The sequence below is a fragment of the Lithobates pipiens genome, unplaced genomic scaffold (genome assembly GCF_037356315.1).
Source record: "Lithobates pipiens isolate NorthernLeopardFrog02 unplaced genomic scaffold, aLitPip1_a1.2 Scaffold_47, whole genome shotgun sequence".
Lineage (NCBI taxonomy): Eukaryota > Metazoa > Chordata > Amphibia > Anura > Ranidae > Lithobates > Lithobates pipiens.
The window spans coordinates 1791629-1814857 of NW_027507871.1; the positions used below are offsets into that span (position 1 = coordinate 1791629).

General features: G+C 56.2%; 1 protein-coding gene across 4 annotated transcripts in view; it reads left to right on the plus strand.

The window, feature by feature from the left end:
• USP5 (ubiquitin specific peptidase 5) overlaps nt 1-23229 on the plus strand; it is a gene marked incomplete in the record, with an annotated part of 74129 nt that overhangs the window by 1230 nt on the left and 49670 nt on the right. For 2 of the 4 annotated variants that reach the window (XM_077467101.1, XM_077467103.1), the window contains 3 exon segments: nt 10936-11061; nt 16697-16763; nt 19167-19300. In XM_077467101.1, the coding sequence (XP_077323227.1) occupies nt 10936-11061; nt 16697-16763; nt 19167-19300 (327 nt within the window). 4 annotated transcript variants of the gene reach the window in all.

The window sequence follows — 23229 nt, forward strand, 5'->3', positions numbered from 1 at the left end:
ATAGAGAGACTAGGGGTGCCGTATATGCGGGACTATGCGCGCCCCTCCCCATAGAGAGACTAGGGGTGCCGTATATACGGGACTATGCGCGCCCCTCCCCATAGAGAGACTAGGGGTGCCGTATATGCTGGACTATGCGCCCCCCTCCCCATAGAGAGACTAGGGATGCCGTATATGCGGGACTATGCGCGCCCCTCCCCATAGAGAGACTAGGGGTGCCGTATATACGGGACTATGCGCGCCCCTCCCCATAGAGAGACTAGGGGTGCCGTATATGCTGGACTATGCGCCCCCCTCCCCATAGAGAGACTAGGGGTGCCGTATATGCTGGACTATGCGCCCCCCTCCCCATAGAGAGACTAGGGGTGCCGTATATGCTGGACTATACGCGCCCCTCCCCATAGAGAGACTAGGGGTGCCGTATATGCTGGACTATGCGCGCCCCTCCCCATAGAGAGACTAGGGGTGCCGTATATGCTGGACTATGCGCCCCCCTCCCCATAGAGAGACTAGGGGTGCCGTATATGCGGGACTATGCGCGCCCCTCCCCATAGAGAGACTAGGGGTGCCGTATATGCTGGACTATACGCGCCCCTCCCCATAGAGAGACTAGGGGTGCCGTATATGCTGGACTATGCGCCCCCTCCCCATAGAGAGACTAGGGGTGCCGTATATGCTGGACTATGCGCGCCCCTCCCCATAGAGAGACTAGGGGTGCCGTATATGCTGGACTATGCGCCCCCCTCCCCATAGAGAGACTAGGGGTGCCGTATATGCTGGACTATACGCGCCCCTCCCCATAGAGAGACTAGGGGTGCCGTATATGCTGGACTATGCGCGCCCCTCCCCATAGAGAGACTAGGGGTGCCGTATATGCTGGACTATGCGCCCCCCTCCCCATAGAGAGACTAGGGGTGCCGTATATGCGGGACTATGCGCGCCCCTCCCCATAGAGAGACTAGGGGTGCCGTATATGCTGGACTATGCGCCCCCCTCCCCATAGAGAGACTAGGGGTGCCGTATATGCGGGACTATGCGCGCCCCTCCCCATAGAGACTAGGGGTGCCGTATATGCGGGACTATGCGCCCCCCTCCCCATAGAGACTAGGGGTGCCGTATATGCTGGACTATGCGCCCCCCTCCCCATAGAGAGACTAGGGGTGCCGTATATGCGGGACTATGCGCGCCCCTCCCCATAGAGAGACTAGGGGTGCCGTATATACGGGACTATGCGCGCCCCTCCCCATAGAGAGACTAGGGGTGCCGTATATACGGGACTATGCGCCCCCCTCCCCATAGAGAGACTAGGGGTGCCGTATATGCTGGACTATGCGCCCCCCTCCCCATAGAGACTAGGGGTGCCGTATATGCGGGACTATGCGCCCCCCTCCCCATAGAGAGACTAGGGGTGCCGTATATACGGGACTATGCGCCCCCCTCCCCATAGAGAGACTAGGGGTGCCGTATATGCTGGACTATGCGCCCCCCTCCCCATAGAGACTAGGGGTGCCGTATATGCTGGACTATGCGCGCCCCTCCCCATAGAGAGACTAGGGGTGCCGTATATACGGGACTATGCGCCCCCCTCCCCATAGAGAGACTAGGGGTGCCGTATATGCTGGACTATGTGCCCCCCTCCCCATAGAGAGACTAGGGGTGCCGTATATGCTGGACTATGCGCCCCCCTCCCCATAGAGACTAGGGGTGCCGTATATGCTGGACTATGCGCGCCCCTCCCCATAGAGAGACTAGGGGTGCCGTATATGCGGGACTATGCGCGCCCCTCCCCATAGAGAGACTAGGGGTGCCGTATATGCTGGACTATGCGCGCCCCTCCCCATAGAGAGACTAGGGATGCCGTATATGCGGGACTATGTGCGCCCCTCCCCATAGAGAGACTAGGGGTGCCGTATATGCGGGACTATGCGCGCCCCTCCCCATAGAGAGACTAGGGGTGCCGTATATGCTGGACTATGCGCCCCCCTCCCCATAGAGAGACTAGGGGTGCCGTATATACGGGACTATGCGCGCCCCTCCCCATAGAGAGACTAGGGGTGCCGTATATGCTGGACTATGCGCCCCCCTCCCCATAGAGAGACTAGGGATGCCGTATATGCGGGACTATGCGCGCCCCTCCCCATAGAGAGACTAGGGGTGCCGTATATACGGGACTATGCGCGCCCCTCCCCATAGAGAGACTAGGGGTGCCGTATATGCTGGACTATGCGCCCCCCTCCCCATAGAGAGACTAGGGGTGCCGTATATGCTGGACTATACGCGCCCCTCCCCATAGAGAGACTAGGGGTGCCGTATATGCTGGACTATGCGCCCCCCTCCCCATAGAGAGACTAGGGGTGCCGTATATGCTGGACTATACGCGCCCCTCCCCATAGAGAGACTAGGGGTGCCGTATATGCTGGACTATGCGCGCCCCTCCCCATAGAGAGACTAGGGGTGCCGTATATGCTGGACTATGCGCCCCCCTCCCCATAGAGAGACTAGGGGTGCCGTATATGCGGGACTATGCGCGCCCCTCCCCATAGAGACTAGGGGTGCCGTATATGCGGGACTATGCGCCCCCCTCCCCATAGAGACTAGGGGTGCCGTATATGCTGGACTATGCGCCCCCCTCCCCATAGAGAGACTAGGGGTGCCGTATATGCGGGACTATGCGCCCCCCTCCCCATAGAGACTAGGGGTGCCGTATATACGGGACTATGCGCGCCCCTCCCCATAGAGAGACTAGGGGTGCCGTATATGCTGGACTATGCGCCCCCCCTCCCCATAGAGAGACTAGGGGTGCCGTATATGCTGGACTATGCGCGCCCCTCCCCATAGAGAGACTAGGGGTGCCGTATATGCTGGACTATGCGCCCCCCTCCCCATAGAGAGACTAGGGGTGCCGTATATGCTGGACTATGCGCGCCCCTCCCCATAGAGAGACTAGGGGTGCCGTATATGCTGGACTATGCGCCCCCCTCCCCATAGAGAGACTAGGGGTACCGTATATGCAGGACTATGCGCCCCCCTCCCCATAGAGAGACTAGGGGTGCCGTATATGCGGGACTATGCGCCCCCCTCCCCATAGAGAGACTAGGGGTGCCGTATATACGGGACTATGCGCGCCCCTCCCCATAGAGAGACTAGGGGTGCCGTATATGCTGGACTATGCGCCCCCCTCCCCATAGAGAGACTAGGGGTGCCGTATATGCTGGACTATGCGCCCCCCTCCCCATAGAGAGAATAGGGGTACCGTATATGCAGGACTATGCGCCCCCCTCCCCATAGAGAGACTAGGGGTGCCGTATATGCTGGACTATGCGCGCCCCTCCCCATAGAGAGACTAGGGGTGCCGTATATGCTGGACTATACGCGCCCCTCCCCATAGAGAGACTAGGGGTGCCGTATATGCTGGACTATGCGCGCCCCTCCCCATAGAGAGACTAGGGGTGCCGTATATGCTGGACTATACGCGCCACTCCCCATAGAGACTAGGGGTGCCGTATATGCGGGACTATGCGCGCCCCTCCCCATAGAGACTAGGGGTGCCGTATATGCAGGACTATGCGCGCCCCTCCCCATAGAGAGACTAGGGGTGCCGTATATGCGGGACTATGCGCGCCCCTCCCCATAGAGAGACTAGGGGTGCCGTATATGCTGGACTATGCGCGCTCCTCCCCATAGAGACTAGGGGTGCCGTATATGCGGGACTATGCGCGCCCCTCCCCATAGAGAGACTAGGGGTGCCGTATATGCTGGACTATGCGCGCCCCTCCCCATAGAGAGACTAGGGATGCCGTATATGCGGGACTATGCGCGCCCCTCCCCATAGAGAGACTAGGGGTGCCGTATATGCGGGACTATGCGCGCCCCTCCCCATAGAGAGACTAGGGGTGCCGTATATGCTGGACTATGCGCGCCCCTCCCCATAGAGAGACTAGGGGTGCCGTATATGCTGGACTATGCGCCCCCCTCCCCATAGAGAGACTAGGGGTGCCGTATATGCGGGACTATGCGCCCCCCTCCCCATAGAGAGACTAGGGGTGCCGTATATGCGGGACTATGCGCCCCCCTCCCCATAGAGAGACTAGGGGTGCCGTATATGCTGGACTATGCGCCCCCCTCCCCATAGAGAGACTAGGGGTGCCGTATATGCTGGACTATGCGCCCCTCCCCATAGAGAGACTAGGGGTGCCGTATATGCTGGACTATGCGCCCCCCTCTCCATAGAGAGACTAGGGGTGCCGTATATGCTGGACTATGCGCCCCCCTCCCCATAGAGACTAGGGGTGCCGTATATGCGGGACTATGCGCGCCCCTCCCCATAGAAAGACTAGGGGTGCCGTATATGCGGGACTATGCGCGCCCCTCCCCATAGAGAGACTAGGGGTGCCGTATATGCTGGACTATGCGCGCCCCTCCCCATAGAGAGACTAGGGGTGCCGTATATACGGGACTATGCGCCCCCCTCCCCATAGAGAGACTAGGGGTGCCGTATATGCTGGACTATGCGCGCCCCTCCCCATAGAGAGACTAGGGGTGCCGTATATACGGGACTATGCGCCCCCCTCCCCATAGAGAGACTAGGGGTGCCGTATATGCTGGACTATGCGCCCCTCCCCATAGAGAGACTAGGGGTGCCGTATATGCTGGACTATGCGCGCCCCTCCCCATAGAGAGACTAGGGGTGCCGTATATACGGGACTATGCGCCCCCCTCCCCATAGAGAGACTAGGGGTGCCGTATATGCGGGACTATGCGCGCCCCTCCCCATAGAGAGACTAGGGGTACCGTATATGCGGGACTATGCGCGCCCCTCCCCATAGAGAGACTAGGGGTGCCGTATATGCTGGACTATGCGCGCCCCTCCCCATAGAGAGACTAGGGGTGCCGTATATGCGGGACTATGCGCGCCCCTCCCCATAGAGAGACTAGGGGTGCCGTATATGCGGGACTATGTGCCCCCCTCCCCATAGAGAGACTAGGGGTGCCGTATATGCTGGACTATACGCGCCCCTCCCCATAGAGAGACTAGGGGTGCCGTATATGCTGGACTATGCGCCCCCCTCCCCATAGAGAGACTAGGGGTGCCGTATATGCTGGACTATGCGCGCCCCTCCCCATAGAGACTAGGGGTGCCGTATATGCTGGACTATGCGCCCCCCTCCCCATAGAGAGACTAGGGGTGCCGTATATGCTGGACTATGCGCGCCCCTCCCCATAGAGAGACTAGGGATGCCGTATATGCTGGACTATGCGCCCCCTCCCCATAGAGAGACTAGGGATGCCGTATATGCTGGACTATGCGCCCCCCTCCCCATAGAGACTAGGGGTGCCGTATATGCTGGACTATGCGCGCCCCTCCCCATAGAGAGACTAGGGGTGCCGTATATGCTGGACTATGCGCCCCCCTCCCCATAGAGAGACTAGGGGTGCCGTATATGCTGGACTATGCGCCCCCCTCCCCATAGAGAGACTAAGGGTGCCGTATATGCGGGACTATGCGCGCCCCTCCCCATAGAGAGACTAGGGGTGCCGTATATGCTGGACTATGCGCGCCCCTCCCCATAGAGAGACTAGGGGTGCCGTATATGCTGGACTATGCGCCCCCCTCCCCATAGAGAGACTAAGGGTGCCGTATATGCGGGACTATGCGCGCCCCTCCCCATAGAGAGACTAGGGGTGCCGTATATGCTGGACTATGCGCGCCCCTCCCCATAGAGACTAGGGGTGCCGTATATGCGGGACTATGCGCGCCCCTCCCCATAGAGAGACTAGGGGTGCCGTATATGCTGGACTATGCGCGCCCCTCCCCATAGAGACTAGGGGTGCCGTATATGCGGGACTATGCGCCCGCCTCCCCATAGAGAGACTAGGGGTGCCGTATATGCGGGACTATGCGCGCCCCTCCCCATAGAGAGACTAGGGGTGCCGTATATGCTGGACTATGCGCGCCCCTCCCCATAGAGAGACTAGGGGTGCCGTATATGCGGGACTATGCGCGCCCCTCCCCATAGAGAGACTAGGGGTGCCGTATATGCTGGACTATGCGCCCCCCTCCCCATAGAGACTAGGGGTGCCGTATATGCTGGACTATGCGCGCCCCTCCCCATAGAGAGACTAGGGGTGCCGTATATGCGGGACTATGCGCGCCCCTCCCCATAGAGAGAGACTAGGGGTGCCGTATATGCTGGACTATGCGCCCCCCTCCCCATAGAGAGACTAGGGATGCCGTATATGCAGGACTATGCGCGCCCCTCCCCATAGAGAGACTAGGGGTGCCGTATATGCGGGACTATGCGCCCCCCTCCCCATAGAGAGACTAGGGGTGCCGTATATGCTGGACTATGCGCCCCCCTCCCCATAGAGAGACTAGGGGTGCCGTATATGCTGGACTATGCGCCCCCCTCCCCATAGAGAGACTAGGGATGCCGTATATGCGGGACTATGCGCCCCCCCTCCCCATAGAGAGACTAGGGGTGCCATATATGCTGGACTATGCGCTCCCCATAGAGAGACTAGGGGTGCCGTATATGCTGGACTATGCGCCCCCCTCCCCATAGAGAGACTAGGGGTGCCATATATGCTGGACTATGCGCGCCCCTCCCCATAGAGAGACTAGGGGTGCCGTATATGCTGGACTATGCGCCCCCCTCCCCATAGAGACTAGGGGTGCCGTATATGCGGGACTATGCGCCCCCCTCCTCATAGAGAGACTAGGGGTGCCGTATATGCTGGACTATGCGCCCCCCTCCCCATAGAGAGACTAGGGGTACCGTATATGCTGGACTATGCGCCCCCCTCCCCATAGAGAGACTAGGGGTGCCGTATATGCTGGACTATGCGCCCCCCTCCCCATAGAGACTAGGGGTGCCGTATATGCTGGACTATGCGCCCCCCTCCCCATAGAGACTAGGGGTGCCGTATATGCTGGACTATGCGCCCCCCTCCCCATAGAGACTAGGGGTGCCGTATATGCTGGACTATGCGCCCCTCTCCCCATAGAGAGACTAGGGGTGCCGTATATGCTGGACTATGCGCCCCCCTCCCCATAGAGACTAGGGGTGCCGTATATGCTGGACTATGCGCCCCCCTCCCCATAGAGACTAGGGGTGCCGTATATGCTGGACTATGCGCCCCCCTCCCCATAGAGACTAGGGGTGCCGTATATGCTGGACTATGCGCCCCTCTCCCCATAGAGAGACTAGGGGTGCCGTATATGCTGGACTATGCGCGCCCCTCCCCATAGAGAGACTAGGGGTGCCGTATATGCTGGACTATGCGCCCCCCTCCCCATAGAGACTAGGGGTGCCGTATATGCTGGACTATGCGCTCCCTCCATAGAGAGACTAGGGGTGCCTTATATCGTATTATAGGGGCACCTCCCATAGAGCCAACCTCACCCGCCCCTGACCTCCGCCTACTGTCTCACCCCGCCCCCGACCTCCGCCTACTGTCTCACCCCGCCCCCGACCTCCGCCTACTGTCTCACCCCGCCCCCGACCTCCGCCTACTGTCTCACCCCGCCCCCGACCTCCGTCTACTGTGTGTCACCCCGCCCCGACCTCCGCCTACTGTGTGTCACCCCGCCCCCGACCTCCGCCTACTGTGGGTCACCCCGCCCCCGACCTCCGCCTACTGTGTGTCACCCCGCCCCCGACCTCTGCCTACTGTGTGTCACCCCGCCCCCCGACCTCCGCCTACTGTGGGTCACCCCGACCTCCGCCTACTGTGGGTCACCCCGCCCCCGACCTCCGCCTACTGTGTCTCACCCCGCCCCCGACCTCCGCCTACTGTCTCACCCCGCCCCCGACCTCCGCCTACTGTGGGTCACCCCGCCCCCGACCTCCGCCTACTGTGGGTCACCCCGCCCCCGACCTCCGCCTACTGTGGGTCACCCCGCCCCCGACCTCCGCCTACTGTGGGTCACCCCGCCCCCCGCCTACTGTGGGTCACCCCGCCCCCCGACCTCCGCCTACTGTGGGTCACCCCGCCCCCCGACCTCCGCCTACTGTGGGTCACCCCGCCCCCCGACCTCCGCCTACTGTGGGTCACCCCGCCCCCCGACCTCCGCCTACTGTGGGTCACCCCGCCCCCCGACCTCCGCCTACTGTGGGTCACCCCGCCCCCCGACCTCCGCCTACTGTGGGTCACCCCGCCCCCCGACCTCCGCCTACTGTGGGTCACCCCGACCTCCGCCTACTGTGGGTCACCCCGACCTCCGCCTACTGTGGGTCACCCCGACCTCCGCCTACTGTGGGTCACCCCGCCCCCGACCTCCGCCTACTGTGGGTCACCCCGCCCCCGACCTCCGCCTACTGTGGGTCACCCCGCCCCCGACCTCCGCCTACTGTGGGTCACCCCGCCCCCGACCTCCGCCTACTGTGGGTCACCCCGCCCCCGACCTCCGCCTACTGTGGGTCACCCCGCCCCCGACCTCCGCCTACTGTGGGTCACCCCGCCCCCGACCTCCGCCTACTGTGGGTCACCCCGCCCCCGACCTCCGCCTACTGTGGGTCACCCCGACCTCCGCCTACTGTGGGTCACCCCGACCTCCGCCTACTGTGGGTCACCCCGCCCCCGACCTCCGCCTACTGTGGGTCACCCCGCCCCCGACCTCCGCCTACTGTGGGTCACCCCGCCCCCGACCTCCGCCTACTGTGGGTCACCCCGCCCCCGACCTCCGCCTACTGTGGGTCACCCCGCCCCCGACCTCCGCCTACTGTGGGTCACCCCGCCCCCGACCTCCGCCTACTGTGGGTCACCCCGCCCCCGACCTCCGCCTACTGTGTGTCACCCCGCCCCCGACCTCCGCCTACTGTGTGTCACCCCGCCCCCGACCTCCGCCTACTGTGTGTCACCCCGCCCCCGACCTCCGCCTACTGTGTGTCACCCCGCCCCCGACCTCCGCCTACTGTGTGTCACCCCACCCCCGACCTCCGCCTACTGTGTGTCACCCCACCCCCGACCTCCGCCTACTGTGTGTCACCCCGACCTCCGCCTACTGTGTGTCACCCCGACCTCCGCCTACTGTGTGTCACCCCGACCTCCGCCTACTGTGTGTCACCCCACCCCCGACCTCCGCCTACTGTGTGTCACCCCGACCTCCGCCTACTGTGTGTCACCCCACCCCCGACCTCCGCCTTCTGTGTGTCACCCCGACCTCCGCCTTCTGTGTGTCACCCCGACCTCCGCCTACTGTGTGTCACCCCGACCTCCGCCTACTGTGTGTCACCCCGACCTCCGCCTACTGTGTGTCACCCCGACCTCCGCCTACTGTGTGTCACCCCGACCTCCGCCTACTGTGTGTCACCCCGACCTCCGCCTACTGTGTGTCACCCCGACCTCCGCCTACTGTGTGTCACCCCGACCTCCGCCTACTGTGTGTCACCCCGACCTCCGCCTACTGTGTGTCACCCCGACCTCGGCCTACTGTGTGTCACCCCGACCTCGGCCTACTGTGTGTCACCCCGCCCCCGACCTCCGCCTACTGTGTGTCACCCCGCCCCCGACCTCCGCCTACTGTGTGTCACCCCACCCCCGACCTCCGCCTACTGTGTGTCACCCCACCCCCGACCTCCGCCTACTGTGTGTCACCCCGACCTCCGCCTACTGTGTGTCACCCCGACCTCCGCCTACTGTGTGTCACCCCGACCTCCGCCTACTGTGTGTCACCCCACCCCCGACCTCCGCCTACTGTGTGTCACCCCGACCTCCGCCTACTGTGTGTCACCCCACCCCCGACCTCCGCCTTCTGTGTGTCACCCCGACCTCCGCCTTCTGTGTGTCACCCCGACCTCCGCCTACTGTGTGTCACCCCGACCTCCGCCTACTGTGTGTCACCCCGACCTCCGCCTACTGTGTGTCACCCCGACCTCCGCCTACTGTGTGTCACCCCGACCTCCGCCTACTGTGTGTCACCCCGACCTCCGCCTACTGTGTGTCACCCCGACCTCCGCCTACTGTGTGTCACCCCGACCTCCGCCTACTGTGTGTCACCCCGACCTCCGCCTACTGTGTGTCACCCCGACCTCGGCCTACTGTGTGTCACCCCGACCTCGGCCTACTGTGTGTCACCCCGACCTCGGCCTACTGTGTGTCACCCCGACCTCGGCCTACTGTGTGTCACCCCGACCTCCGCCTACTGTGTGTCACCCCGACCTCCGCCTACTGTGGGTCACCCCGCCTCCCCCCAGCCGCGGCCTACTGTGTCACCCGGAGCTGCTGGAGGAGGTGTGGCTGGATTTAGGGGAGGAGGGATCACCCAGGAGGGGCACATTGCAGTGATTGGAGGGCTGTACAGTAGAGTTGCACAATTCTGGCAAAAATTAGAATCGCGACCGATCACGAATCTCGCGGAGTCACATCGTCTTTCACATTAAAACAAACAAAAAAAAAAATCGGGCTAATTTTACAGTTTTTTTTTTTTTTATTTTTTTTTTATTTGTTGAAGTGAATTTTTTCCCCAAAAATTAAGATTGAAACATCGCGGGGCAATTCGAGCGTGACATAAAATATCGCGGAAATCGCCGTTTTATTCCCCAGGGTCTCTGCTACAATATGTGTCATCTTTGGGGATCCAAGTCATTTTCTAGCAAAAAATATTATTATTTACTTGAAGAAAGAAAGAAAGAAGGAAGGAAAGAAGTGTCAGAAAAAGATTTAGACTTTAAGTGAAATCTTTACACAGATTGGTCGGATTATTTCTTTACACACAGAAGGTTATCCCTTTCATCTGAGAAGGAAGTTCAGTTACAATGTTGGAAGTTATCAGCTTGGCCGATTTCCCTCCACTTGTTATCTGAGAGAATCGGCAACCTCTGCAGGAGAGATCATCGGGGGAGGGGGGGGTGTAGCTCTACTGTACAGGTGGGAGTGGCTTGTAAGGAATCCCCCGATATCAGAGATAGTGATGACTCTTCTCCCGTCTTGTAGGAATCGGATGGCGGTCTTTACATCTGTATGAACACCTTCCTGGGGTACGGAAGATCTTATGTAGAACGACACTACAACAAGACCGGCCAGAGGGCCTTCCTACACCTCAAGAGAACCCCCAAACCGGTAAGAGCCCCCCTCCCCCATCCGTGTGTCCATCCATCCATCGATGTATCCATCCATCCATCCATCCATGTCTCTTTCCATCCATCCATCCATGTCTCTTTCCATCCATCCATCCATCCATGTCTCTTTCCATCCATCCATCCATCCATGTCTCTTTCCATCCATCCATCCATGTCTCTTTCCATCCATCCATCCATCCATGTCTCTTTCCATCCATCCATCCATCCATGTCTCTTTCCATCCATCCATCCATCCATGTCTCTTTCCATCCATCCATCCATGTCTCTTTCCATCCATCCATCCATCCATGTCTCTTTCCATCCATCCATCCATGTCTCTTTCCATCCATCCATCCATCCATGTCTCTTTCCATCCATCCATCCATCCATCCATGTCTCTTTCCATCCATCCATCCATCCATCCATGTCTCTTTCCATCCATCCATCCATCCATCCATGTCTCTTTCCATCCATCCATCCATCCATGTCTCTTTCCATCCATCCATCCATGTCTCTTTCCATCCATCCATCCATGTCTCTTTCCATCCATCCATCCATCCATGTCTCTTTCCATCCATCCATCCATCCATCCATGTCTCTTTCCATCCATCCATCCATCCATCCATGTCTCTTTCCATCCATCCATCCATCCATGTCTCTTTCCATCCATCCATCCATCCATGTCTCTTTCCATCCATCCATCCATGTCTCTTTCCATCCATCCATCCATGTCTCTTTCCATCCATCCATCCATGTCTCTTTCCATCCATCCATCCATGTCTCTTTCCATCCTTCCATCCATCCATGTCTCTTTCCATCCATCCATCCATCCATGTCTCTTTCCATCCATCCATCCATGTCTCTTTCCATCCATGTCTCTTTCCATCCATCCATCCATCCATCCATGTCTCTTTCCATCCATCCATCCATCCATCCATGTCTCTTTCCATCCATCCATGTCTCTTTCCATCCATCCATCCATGTCTCTTTCCATCCATCCATCCATGTCTCTTTCCATCCATCCATCCATGTCTCTTTCCATCCATCCATCCATGTCTCTTTCCATCCATGTCTCTTTCCATCCATCCATCCATGTCTCTTTCCATCCATGTCTCTTTCCATCCATCCATCCATGTCTCTTTCCATCCATCCATCCATGTCTCTTTCCATCCATCCATCCATGTCTCTTTCCATCCATCCATCCATGTCTCTTTCCATCCATGTCTCTTTCCATCCATCCATCCATGTCTCTTTCCATCCATGTCTCTTTCCATCCATCCATCCATGTCTCTTTCCATCCATCCATCCATGTCTCTTTCCATCCATCCATCCATGTCTCTTTCCATCCATGTCTCTTTCCATCCATCCATCCATGTCTCTTTCCATCCATGTCTCTTTCCATCCATCCATCCATGTCTCTTTCCATCCATGTCTCTTTCCATCCATCCATCCATGTCTCTTTCCATCCATCCATCCATGTCTCTTTCCATCCATCCATCCATGTCTCTTTCCATCCATGTCTCTTTCCATCCATCCATCCATGTCTCTTTCCATCCATCCATCCATGTCTCTTTCCATCCATGTCTCTTTCCATCCATCCATCCATGTCTCTTTCCATCCATGTCTCTTTCCATCCATCCATCCATGTCTCTTTCCATCCATGTCTCTTTCCATCCATCCATCCATGTCTCTTTCCATCCATCCATCCATGTCTCTTTCCATCCATGTCTCTTTCCATCCATCCATCCATGTCTCTTTCCATCCATGTCTCTTTCCATCCATCCATCCATGTCTCTTTCCATCCATCCATCCATGTCTCTTTCCATCCATGTCTCTTTCCATCCATCCATCCATGTCTCTTTCCATCCATCCATCCATGTCTCTTTCCATCCATCCATCCATCCATGTCTCTTTCCATCCATCCATCCATCCATGTCTCTTTCCATCCATCCATCCATGTCTCTTTCCATCCATCCATCCATGTCTCTTTCCATCCATCCATCCATGTCTCTTTCCATCCATCCATGTCTCTTTCCATCCATCCATCCATGTCTCTTTCCATCCATACATCCATGTCTCTTTCCATCCATACATCCATGTCTCTTTCCATCCATCCATCCATGTCTCTTTCCATCCATCCATCCATGTCTCTTTCCATCCATCCATCCATGTCTCTTTCCATCCATCCATCCATGTCTCTTTCCATCCATCCATCCATGTCTCTTTCCATCCATGTCTCTTTCCATCCATGTCTCTTTCCATCCATCCATCCATGTCTCTTTCCATCCATCCATCCATGTCTCTTTCCATCCATCCATCCATCCATGTCTCTTTCCATCCATCCATCCATGTCTCTTTCCATCCATCCATCCATCCATGTCTCTTTCCATCCATCCATCCATGTCTCTTTCCATCCATCCATCCATGTCTCTTTCCATCCATCCATCCATGTCTCTTTCCATCCATCCATCCATCCATGTCTCTTTCCATCCATCCATCCATCCATGTCTCTTTCCATCCATCCATCCATCCATGTCTCTTTCCATCCATCCATCCATGTCTCTTTCCATCCATGTCTCTTTCCATCCATCCATCCATGTCTCTTTCCATCCATCCATCCATGTCTCTTTCCATCCATCCATCCATGTCTCTTTCCATCCATGTCTCTTTCCATCCATCCATCCATGTCTCTTTCCATCCATGTCTCTTTCCATCCATCCATCCATGTCTCTTTCCATCCATGTCTCTTTCCATCCATCCATCCATGTCTCTTTCCATCCATCCATCCATGTCTCTTTCCATCCATCCATCCATGTCTCTTTCCATCCATCCATCCATGTCTCTTTCCATCCATCCATCCATGTCTCTTTCCATCCATCCATGTCTCTTTCCATCCATCCATCCATGTCTCTTTCCATCCATCCATCCATGTCTCTTTCCATCCATCCATCCATGTCTCTTTCCATCCATCCATCCATGTCTCTTTCCATCCATCCATCCATCCATGTCTCTTTCCATCCATCCATCCATCCATCCATGTCTCTTTCCATCCATCCATCCATCCATCCATCCATGTCTCTTTCCATCCATCCATCCATGTCTCTTTCCATCCATGTCTCTTTCCATCCATGTCTCTTTCCATCCATGTCTCTTTCCATCCATCCATCCATGTCTCTTTCCATCCATCCATGTCTCTTTCCATCCATCCATCCATGTCTCTTTCCATCCATCCATCCATCCATCCATGTCTCTTTCCATCCATCCATCCATGTCTCTTTCCATCCATCCATCCATGTCTCTTTCCATCCATCCATCCATCCATGTCTCTTTCCATCCATCCATCCATCCATGTCTCTTTCCATCCATCCATCCATCCATGTCTCTTTCCATCCATCCATCCATCCATGTCTCTTTCCATCCATCCATCCATCCATGTCTCTTTCCATCCATCCATCCATCCATGTCTCTTTCCATCCATCCATCCATCCATGTCTCTTTCCATCCATCCATCCATGTCTCTTTCCATCCATCCATCCATGTCTCTTTCCATCCATCCATCCATGTCTCTTTCCATCCATCCATCCATGTCTCTTTCCATCCATCCATCCATGTCTCTTTCCATCCATCCATCCATGTCTCTTTCCATCCATCCATCCATGTCTCTTTCCATCCATCCATCCATGTCTCTTTCCATCCATCCATGTCTCTTTCCATCCATCCATCCATGTCTCTTTCCATCCATCCATCCATGTCTCTTTCCATCCATCCATCCATGTCTCTTTCCATCCATCCATCCATGTCTCTTTCCATCCATCCATGTCTCTTTCCATCCATCCATGTCTCTTTCCATCCATCCATCCATCCATGTCTCTTTCCATCCATGTCTCTTTCCATCCATCCATCCATGTCTCTTTCCATCCATCCATGTCTCTTTCCATCCATCCATCCATCCATCCATCCATGTCTCTTTCCATCCATGCCTCTTTCCATCCATCCATCCATGCCTCTTTCCATCCATCCATCCATGCCTCTTTCCATCCATCCATCCATCCATCCATGTCTCTTTCCATCCATCCATCCATGTCTCTTTCCATCCATCCATCCATGTCTCTTTCCATCCATCCATCCATGTCTCTTTCCATCCATCCATCCATGTCTCTTTCCATCCATCCATGTCTCTTTCCATCCATCCATCCATCCATCCATGTCTCTTTCCATCCATCCATGTCTCTTTCCATCCATCCATCCATCCATGTCTCTTTCCATCCATCCATCCAGCCATGTCTCTTTCCATCCATCCATCCATCCATGTCTCTTTCCATCCATCCATCCATGTCTCTTTCCATCCATCCATCCATGTCTCTTTCCATCCATCCATGTCTCTTTCCATCCATCCATCCATCCATCCATGTCTCTTTCCATCCAGCCATGTCTCTTTCCATCCATCCATGTCTCTTTCCATCCATCCATCCATCCATGTCTCTTTCCATCCAGCCATCCAGCCATGTCTCTTTCCATCCATCCATCCATCCAGCCATGTCTCTATCCATCCATCCATCCATCCATCCATCCAGCCATGTCTCTATCCATCCATCCAGCCATCCATCCAGCCATGTCTCTATCCATCCATCCAGCCATCCATCCAGCCATGTCTCTTTCCATCCATCCAGCCATCCATCCAGCCATGTCTCTTTCCATCCAGCCATGTCTCCATTCATCCATCTCCAGCGGGAGTGTAACAAGACTTGTGGCCACTCATCAAAATTAGAAGAAAGGAGGTTTAACCTTAAACTATGTAGAGGGTTCTTTACTGTAAGGATGTGGATTCCCTTCCACAGGCTGTGGTCTCAGCGGGGGAAATCAATAGTTAAAAAAAACGATTAGATAATCACCTGAACGACTGCAACATACATGATATACAATGTAACACTGACATATAATCACACAACATACATGATATACAATGTAACACTGACATATAATCACACAACATACATGATATACAATGTAACACTGACATATAATCACACAACATACATGATATACAATGTAACACTGACATATAATCACACAACATACATGATATACAATGTAACACTGACATATAATCACACAACATACATGATATACAATGTAACACTGACATATAATCACACAACATACATGATATACAATGTAACACTGACATATAATCACACAACATACATGATATACAATGTAACACTGACATATAATCACACAACATACATGATATACAATGTAACACTGACATATAATCACACAGCATACATGATATACAATGTAATACTGACATATAATCACACACCATACATGATATACAATGTAACACTGACATATAATCACACAACATACATGATATACAATGTAACACTGACATATAATCACACAACATACATGATATACAATGTAACACTGACATATAATCACACAGCATACATGATATACAATGTAACACTGACATACAATCACACACATGGGTTGGACTTGTGTCTTTTTTCAGGCTCCTCTCCTATGTAATGTGGTATCGGTGGATCCTCACTATGTGTGTAGAGAATCTAATATATACAATGTTGTTCTACTTTCCATTTTAACAATTATATTTTTTATTTTAGCAGAAATCTGATGACTCCAACTCCACCACCGGGGATCCCCCCCGCAAGAAACCCACCCGCCTCGCTATCGGTAAGAATTCTTCTCTCCGGGGGTCTCTGCACTGTATATATAGAAAACCATTTATTTTATTCTCCGGGGTCTCTGCTTTCAGAAGACAGATCATGTTTGAGAGTCTTCAGGCCCAAAATATTTTTTTTAAATGTGCGAAAAAAGATTTTATAATGCCCAAGAAGTCTGTTGTATCGTGTGGTGTATTGTATCGTGTAGTGTGTTGTATTGTATCGTGTGTTGTATTGTATCGTGTGGTGTGTTGTATCGTGTGGTGTGTTGTATCGTGTGTGGTGTGTTGTATCGTGTGGTGTGTTGTATCGTGTGGTGTGTTGTATCGTGTGGTGTGTTGTATCGTGTGGTGTATTGTATCGTGTGGTGTATTGTATCGTGTGGTGTGTTGTATCGTGTGGTGTGTTGTATCGTGTGGTGTGTTGTATCGTGTGGTGTATTGTATCGTGTGGTGTGTTGTATCGTGTGGTGTGTTGTATCGTGTGGTGTGTTGTGTTGTATCGTGTGTTGTGTTGTATCGTGTGTTGTATTGTATCGTGTGTTGTATTGTATCGTGTGTTGTATTGTATCGTGTGTTGAATCGTGTGTTGTATTGTATCGTGTGGTGTGTTGTATCGTGTGGGGGGTGTTGTATCGTGTGGGGGGTGTTGTATCGTGTTGTATCGCGGGGTGTGTTGTATCGCGGGGTGTGTTGTATCGTGTGATGTGTTGTATCGTGTGATGTGTTGTATCGTGTGGGGTGTGTTGTATCGTGTGGGGTGTGTTGTATCGTGTGGGGTGTGTGTGGTGTGTTGTATCGTGTGGGGTGTGTTGTATCGTGTGGGGTGTGTTGTATCGTGTGGGGTGTGTTGTATCGTGTTGTATCGTGTTGTATCGTGTGTGGTGTGTTGTATCGTGTGGGGTGTGTTGTATCGTGTGGGGCGTGTTGTATCGTGTGGGGCGTGTTGTATCGTGTGGGGCGTGTTGTATCGTGTGGTGTGTTGTGTTGTATCGTGTGGGGCGTGTTGTATCGTGTGGGGCGTGTTGTATCGTGTGGTGTGTTGTATCGTGTGGGGTGTTGTATCGTGTGGGGTGTTGTATCGTGTGGGGTGTTGTATCGTGTGGGGCGTGTTGTATCGTGTGGTGTGTGTTGTATCGTGTGGGGTGTGTTGTATCGTGTGGGGTGTGTTGTATCGTGTGGGGTGTGTTGTATCGTGTGGGGTGTGTTGTATCGTGTGGTGTGTTGTGTTGTATCGTGTGGGGCGTGTTGTATCGTGTGGGGCGTGTTGTATCGTGTGGTGTGTTGTATCGTGTGGGGTGTTGTATCGTGTGGGGTGTTGTATCGTGTGGGGTGTTGTATCGTGTGGTGTGTGTTGTATCGTGTGGTGTGTGTTGTATCGTGTGGTGTGTGTTGTATCGTGTGGGGTGTGTTGTATCGTGTGGGGTGTGTTGTATCGTGTGGGGTGTGTTGTATCGTGTGGGGTGTGTTGTATCGTGTGGGGTGTGTTGTATCGTGTGGGGTGTGTTGTATCGTGTGGTGTGTGTTGTGTGTTGTATCGTGTGGGGTGTGTTGTATCGTGTGGGGTGTGTTGTATCGTGTGGGGTGTGTTGTATCGTGTGGGGCGTGTTGTATCGTGTGGGGCGTGTTGTATCGTGTGGGGGGTGTTGTATCGTGTGGGGGGTGTTGTATCGTGTGGGGTGTGTTGTATCGTGTGGGGTGTGTTGTATCGTGTGGTGTGTGTTGTATCGTGTGGTGTGTGTTGTGTGTTGTATCGTGTGGGGTGTGTTGTATCGTGTGGGGTGTGTTGTATCGTGTGGGGCGTGTTGTATCGTGTGGGGCGTGTTGTATCGTGTGGGGCGTGTTGTATCGTGTGGGGCGTGTTGTATCGTGTGGGGCGTGTTGTATCGTGTGGGGCGTGTTGTATCGTGTGGTGTGTGTTGTATCGTGTGGGGTGTGTTGTATCGTGTGGGGTGTGTTGTATCGTGTGGGGTGTGTTGTATCGTGTGGGGTGTGTTGTATCGTGTGGGGTGTGTTGTATCGTGTGGGGTGTGTTGTATCGTGTGGTGTGTGTTGTGTGTTGTATCGTGTGGGGTGTGTTGTATCGTGTGGGGTGTGTTGTATCGTGTGGTGTGTGTTGTGTGTTGTATCGTGTGGGGTGTGTTGTATCGTGTGGTGTGTTGTATCGTGTGGTGTGTGTTGTGTGTTGTATCGTGTGGGGTGTGTTGTATCGTGTGTGATGTGTTGTATCGTGTGGGGTGTGTTGTATCGTGTGTGATGTGTTGTATCGTGTGGGGTGTGTTGTATCGTGTGGGGTGTGTTGTATCGTGTGGGGTGTGTTGTATCGTGCGGGGTGTTGTATCGTGCGGTGTGTTGTATTTCTGATGTTTTGCTGGTTATGTGACCCCTCCCCCTTTATCTCGGCGTCTCTCTAGGGATGGAGGGCGGATTTGACATGAGCGATGAGCAGTATGAATACGATGAAGAGGTGAAGTTGGTGATTCTGCCCGAGTTCCTGGAGATCCAGAGGGAGGAGCTGTCGGCGGTGCCGGAGATGGTCAGGGATCGGGTGGGTAATGCGAGGTGTGTGTGTGGGCCGGGTGTGGGGTGGGGGTGGGGGAGGGGCGTTCCCTATCACATAGTTATGGTGCAGAGATGGGATGAGTGACGTTTTCCTCGTTTATGTAAAGGAGAGCCCAGCATGTGTCCAGTAAGTATATTTTTGTTGTATTTTTGTGATGTTTTCTTTAACCACTTCAGCTCCGGAAGGATTTCCCCCCCTTCATGTCCAGGACGTTTTTTGTGCTACGGCGTTACTCTACAATTTTGTGTGATTTTTCTTTTTTTTTTTTTTTTTTCCCCCCGAGACCGCAACATTGTAGCGGACAAATCTGACACTGAGTGACACCAATACTGTGATTAGTCCTTTTTAAAAAAAAATGCACTGTCACTGTACTAATATCAGTGGCTTGGAAGAGGTTAACTGTGTTCCCTCTGTGTGGGGGATGGGCTCACTGGGAAAACACAGAGATCACTGTTCCTGATTACTAGCTTTCTTTACATAAGTAGATCCTCGTTCTGCCTCTCTGGAGAGATTGCCAGTTCCCCGCCACGCCGCACCCACCGCCACGCCGCGCCCACCGCCACGCCGCACCCACCCACACTATCCCATGCATGAAATGACATCCAGATACGTTGTTTGGCACTGTTGCAGGATGTGTGTGGTGGGCGGTCTGGAAGGGGTGAAAATAAACCCGGCTTTTAGCTTCACAATCACTTGGGGGATTTTTTTCACCACAGAAATGGAGCAGAAAACTTTTTGGCCGAAAATTATGAAAATTATTTATTTGCAAAATTTTAGAAAATTTTTTTTTTTTTTTTTTTTAATGAAAAATGATTAGGTCAGATTTTAGGCGATGAAAGCGGTAGAATTGTTTTGCATGGAAATTTGGCGTTCTATATTGTAGGCCTGGAATTCTGAGGAAGAACTCATCTGTCCGGACCCGCGCCCAGACACATCCCGGGTGTGATGACGCTTGAAACACAAAATCATAAATTATAATAAATATAACAAAAAATAAAAATGATTCAATAATGTAATCAAATCAAAAACCCTGAAATTTTCCGAGTTGCAGAATTGTCGCTCTCATTACTTTTAGTGTTTGATGAATTTCCCCACCAATCGCTATCGCTCAATTCTGCGAGTGATTCTAATTTATTATCGCTGACGGACCGCTGGGGGACGGAGGGGATGTGACACGGGACAGACCGCTGGGGGACGGAGGGGATGTGACGGGGGACGGATCCGCTGGGGGACGGAGGGGATGTGACACGGGACGGACCCCTGGGGGACGGAGGGGATGTGACACGGGACGGACCGCTGGGGGACGGAGGGGATGTGACACGGGACGGACCGCTGGGGGACGGAGGGGATGTGACACGGGACGGACCGCTGGGGGACGGACCCCTGGGGGATGGACCGCTGGGGGACGGAGGGGATGTGACATGGGACGGACCGCTGGGGGACGGAGGGGATGTGACACGGGACGGACCCCTGGGGGACGGACCCCTGGGGGACGGACCCCTGGGGGACGGACCGCTGGGGGACGGAGGGGATGTGACACGGGACGGACCCCTGGGGGACGGACCCCTGGGGGACGGACCCCTGGGGGACGGAGGGGATGTGACACGGGACGGACCCCTGGGGGACGGACCGCTGGGGGACGGAGGGGATGTGACACGGGACGGACCGCTGGGGGACGGAGGGGATGTGACACGGGACGGACCGCTGGGGGACGGAGGGGATGTGACACGGGACGGACCGCTGGGGGACGGAGGGGATGTGACACGGGACGGACCGCTGGGGGACGGACCCCTGGGGGATGGACCGCTGGGGGACGGAGGGGATGTGACATGGGACGGACCGCTGGGGGACGGAGGGGATGTGACGGGGGACGGAGGGGATGTGACACGGGACGGACCCCTGGGGGATGGACCGCTGGGGGACGGAGGGGATGTGACACGGGACGGACCGCTGGGGGACGGAGGGGATGTGACACGGGACGGACTGCTGGGGGACGGAGGGGATGTGACACGGGACGGACCGCTGGGGGACGGAGGGGATGTGACACGGGATGGACCGCTGGGGGACGGACCGCTGGGGGACGGAGGGGATGTGACACGGGACGGACCGCTGGGGGACGGAGGGGATGTGACACGGGACGGACCGCTGGGGGACGGACCGCGGGGGGACGGAGGGGATGTGACACGGGATGGACCGCTGGGGGACGGACCGCTGGGGGACGGAGGGGATGTGACACGGGACGGATCCGCTGGAGGACGGAGGGGATGTGACACGGGACGGACCGCTGGGGGACGGAGGGGATGTGACACGGGACGGAGGGGATGTGACACGGGACGGACCGCTGGGGGACGGAGGGGATGTGACACGGGACGGACCGCTGGGGGACGGACCCCTGGGGGATGGACCGCTGGGGGACGGAGGGGATGTGACACGGGACGGACCCCTGGGGGACGGAGGGGATGTGACACGGGACGGACCGCTGGGGGACGGAGGGGATGTGACACGGGACGGACCGCTGGGGGACGGAGGGGATGTGACACGGGACGGACCCCTTGGGGATGGACCGCTGGGGGACGGAGGGGATGTGACGGGGGACGGAGGGGATGTGACACGGGACGGACCGCTGGTGGACAGAGGGGATGTGACACGGGACGGACCCCTGGGGGATGGACCGCTGGGGGACGGAGGGGATGTGACGGGGGACGGAGGGGATGTGACACGGGACGGACCGCTGGGGGACGGAGGGGATGTGACACGGGACGGACCGCTGGGGGACGGAGGGGATGTGACACGGGACGGACCGCTGGGGGACGGAGGGGATGTGACACGGGACGGACCGCTGGGGGACGGAGGGGATGTGACACGGGACGGACCGCTGGGGGACGGAGGGGATGTGACACGGGATGGACCGCTGGGGGACGGAGGGGATGTGACACGGGACGGACCGCTGGGGGACGGACCGCTGGGGGACGGACCGCTGGGGGAAGGAGGGGATGTGACGGGGGACGGACCGCTGGGGGACGGAGGGGATGTGACACGGGACGGACCGCTGGGGGACGGAGGGGATGTGACACGGGACGGACCGCTGGGGGACGGAGGGGATGTGACACGGGACGGACCGCTGGGGGACGGAGGGGATGTGACACAGGACGGACCGCTGGGGGACGGAGGGGATGTGACACGGGATGGACCGCTGGGGGACGGAGGGGATGTGACACAGGACGGACCGCTGGGGGACGGAGGGGATGTGACATGGGACGGACCGCTGGGGGACGGAGGGGATGTGACACGGGACGGACCGCTGGGGGACGGAGGGGGTGTGACACGGGATGGACCGCTGGGGGACGGAGGGGATGTGACACGGGACGGACCGCTGGGGGACGGAGGGGATGTGACACGGGACGGACCGCTGGGGGACGGAGGGGATGTGACACGGGACGGACCGCTGGGGGACGGAGGGGATGTGACACGGGACGGACCGCTGGGGGACGGAGGGGATGTGACACGGGACGGACCGCTGGGGGACGGAGGGGATGTGACACGGGACGGACCGCTGGGGGACGGAGGGGATGTGACACGGGACGGACCGCTGGGGGACGGAGGGGATGTGACACGGGATGGACCGCTGGGGGACGGAGGGGATGTGACACGGGACGGACCGATGGGGGACGGACCGCTGGGGGACGGAGGGGATGTGACACGGGACGGACCCCTGGGGGACGGAGGGGATGTGACGGGGGACGGACCGCTGGGGGACGGAGGGGATGTGACACGGGACGGACCGCTGGGGGACGGAGGGGATGTGACACGGGACGGACCGCTGGGGGACGGAGGGGATGTGACACAGGACGGACCGCTGGGGGACGGAGGGGATGTGACATGGGACGGACCGCTGGGGGACGGAGGGGATGTGA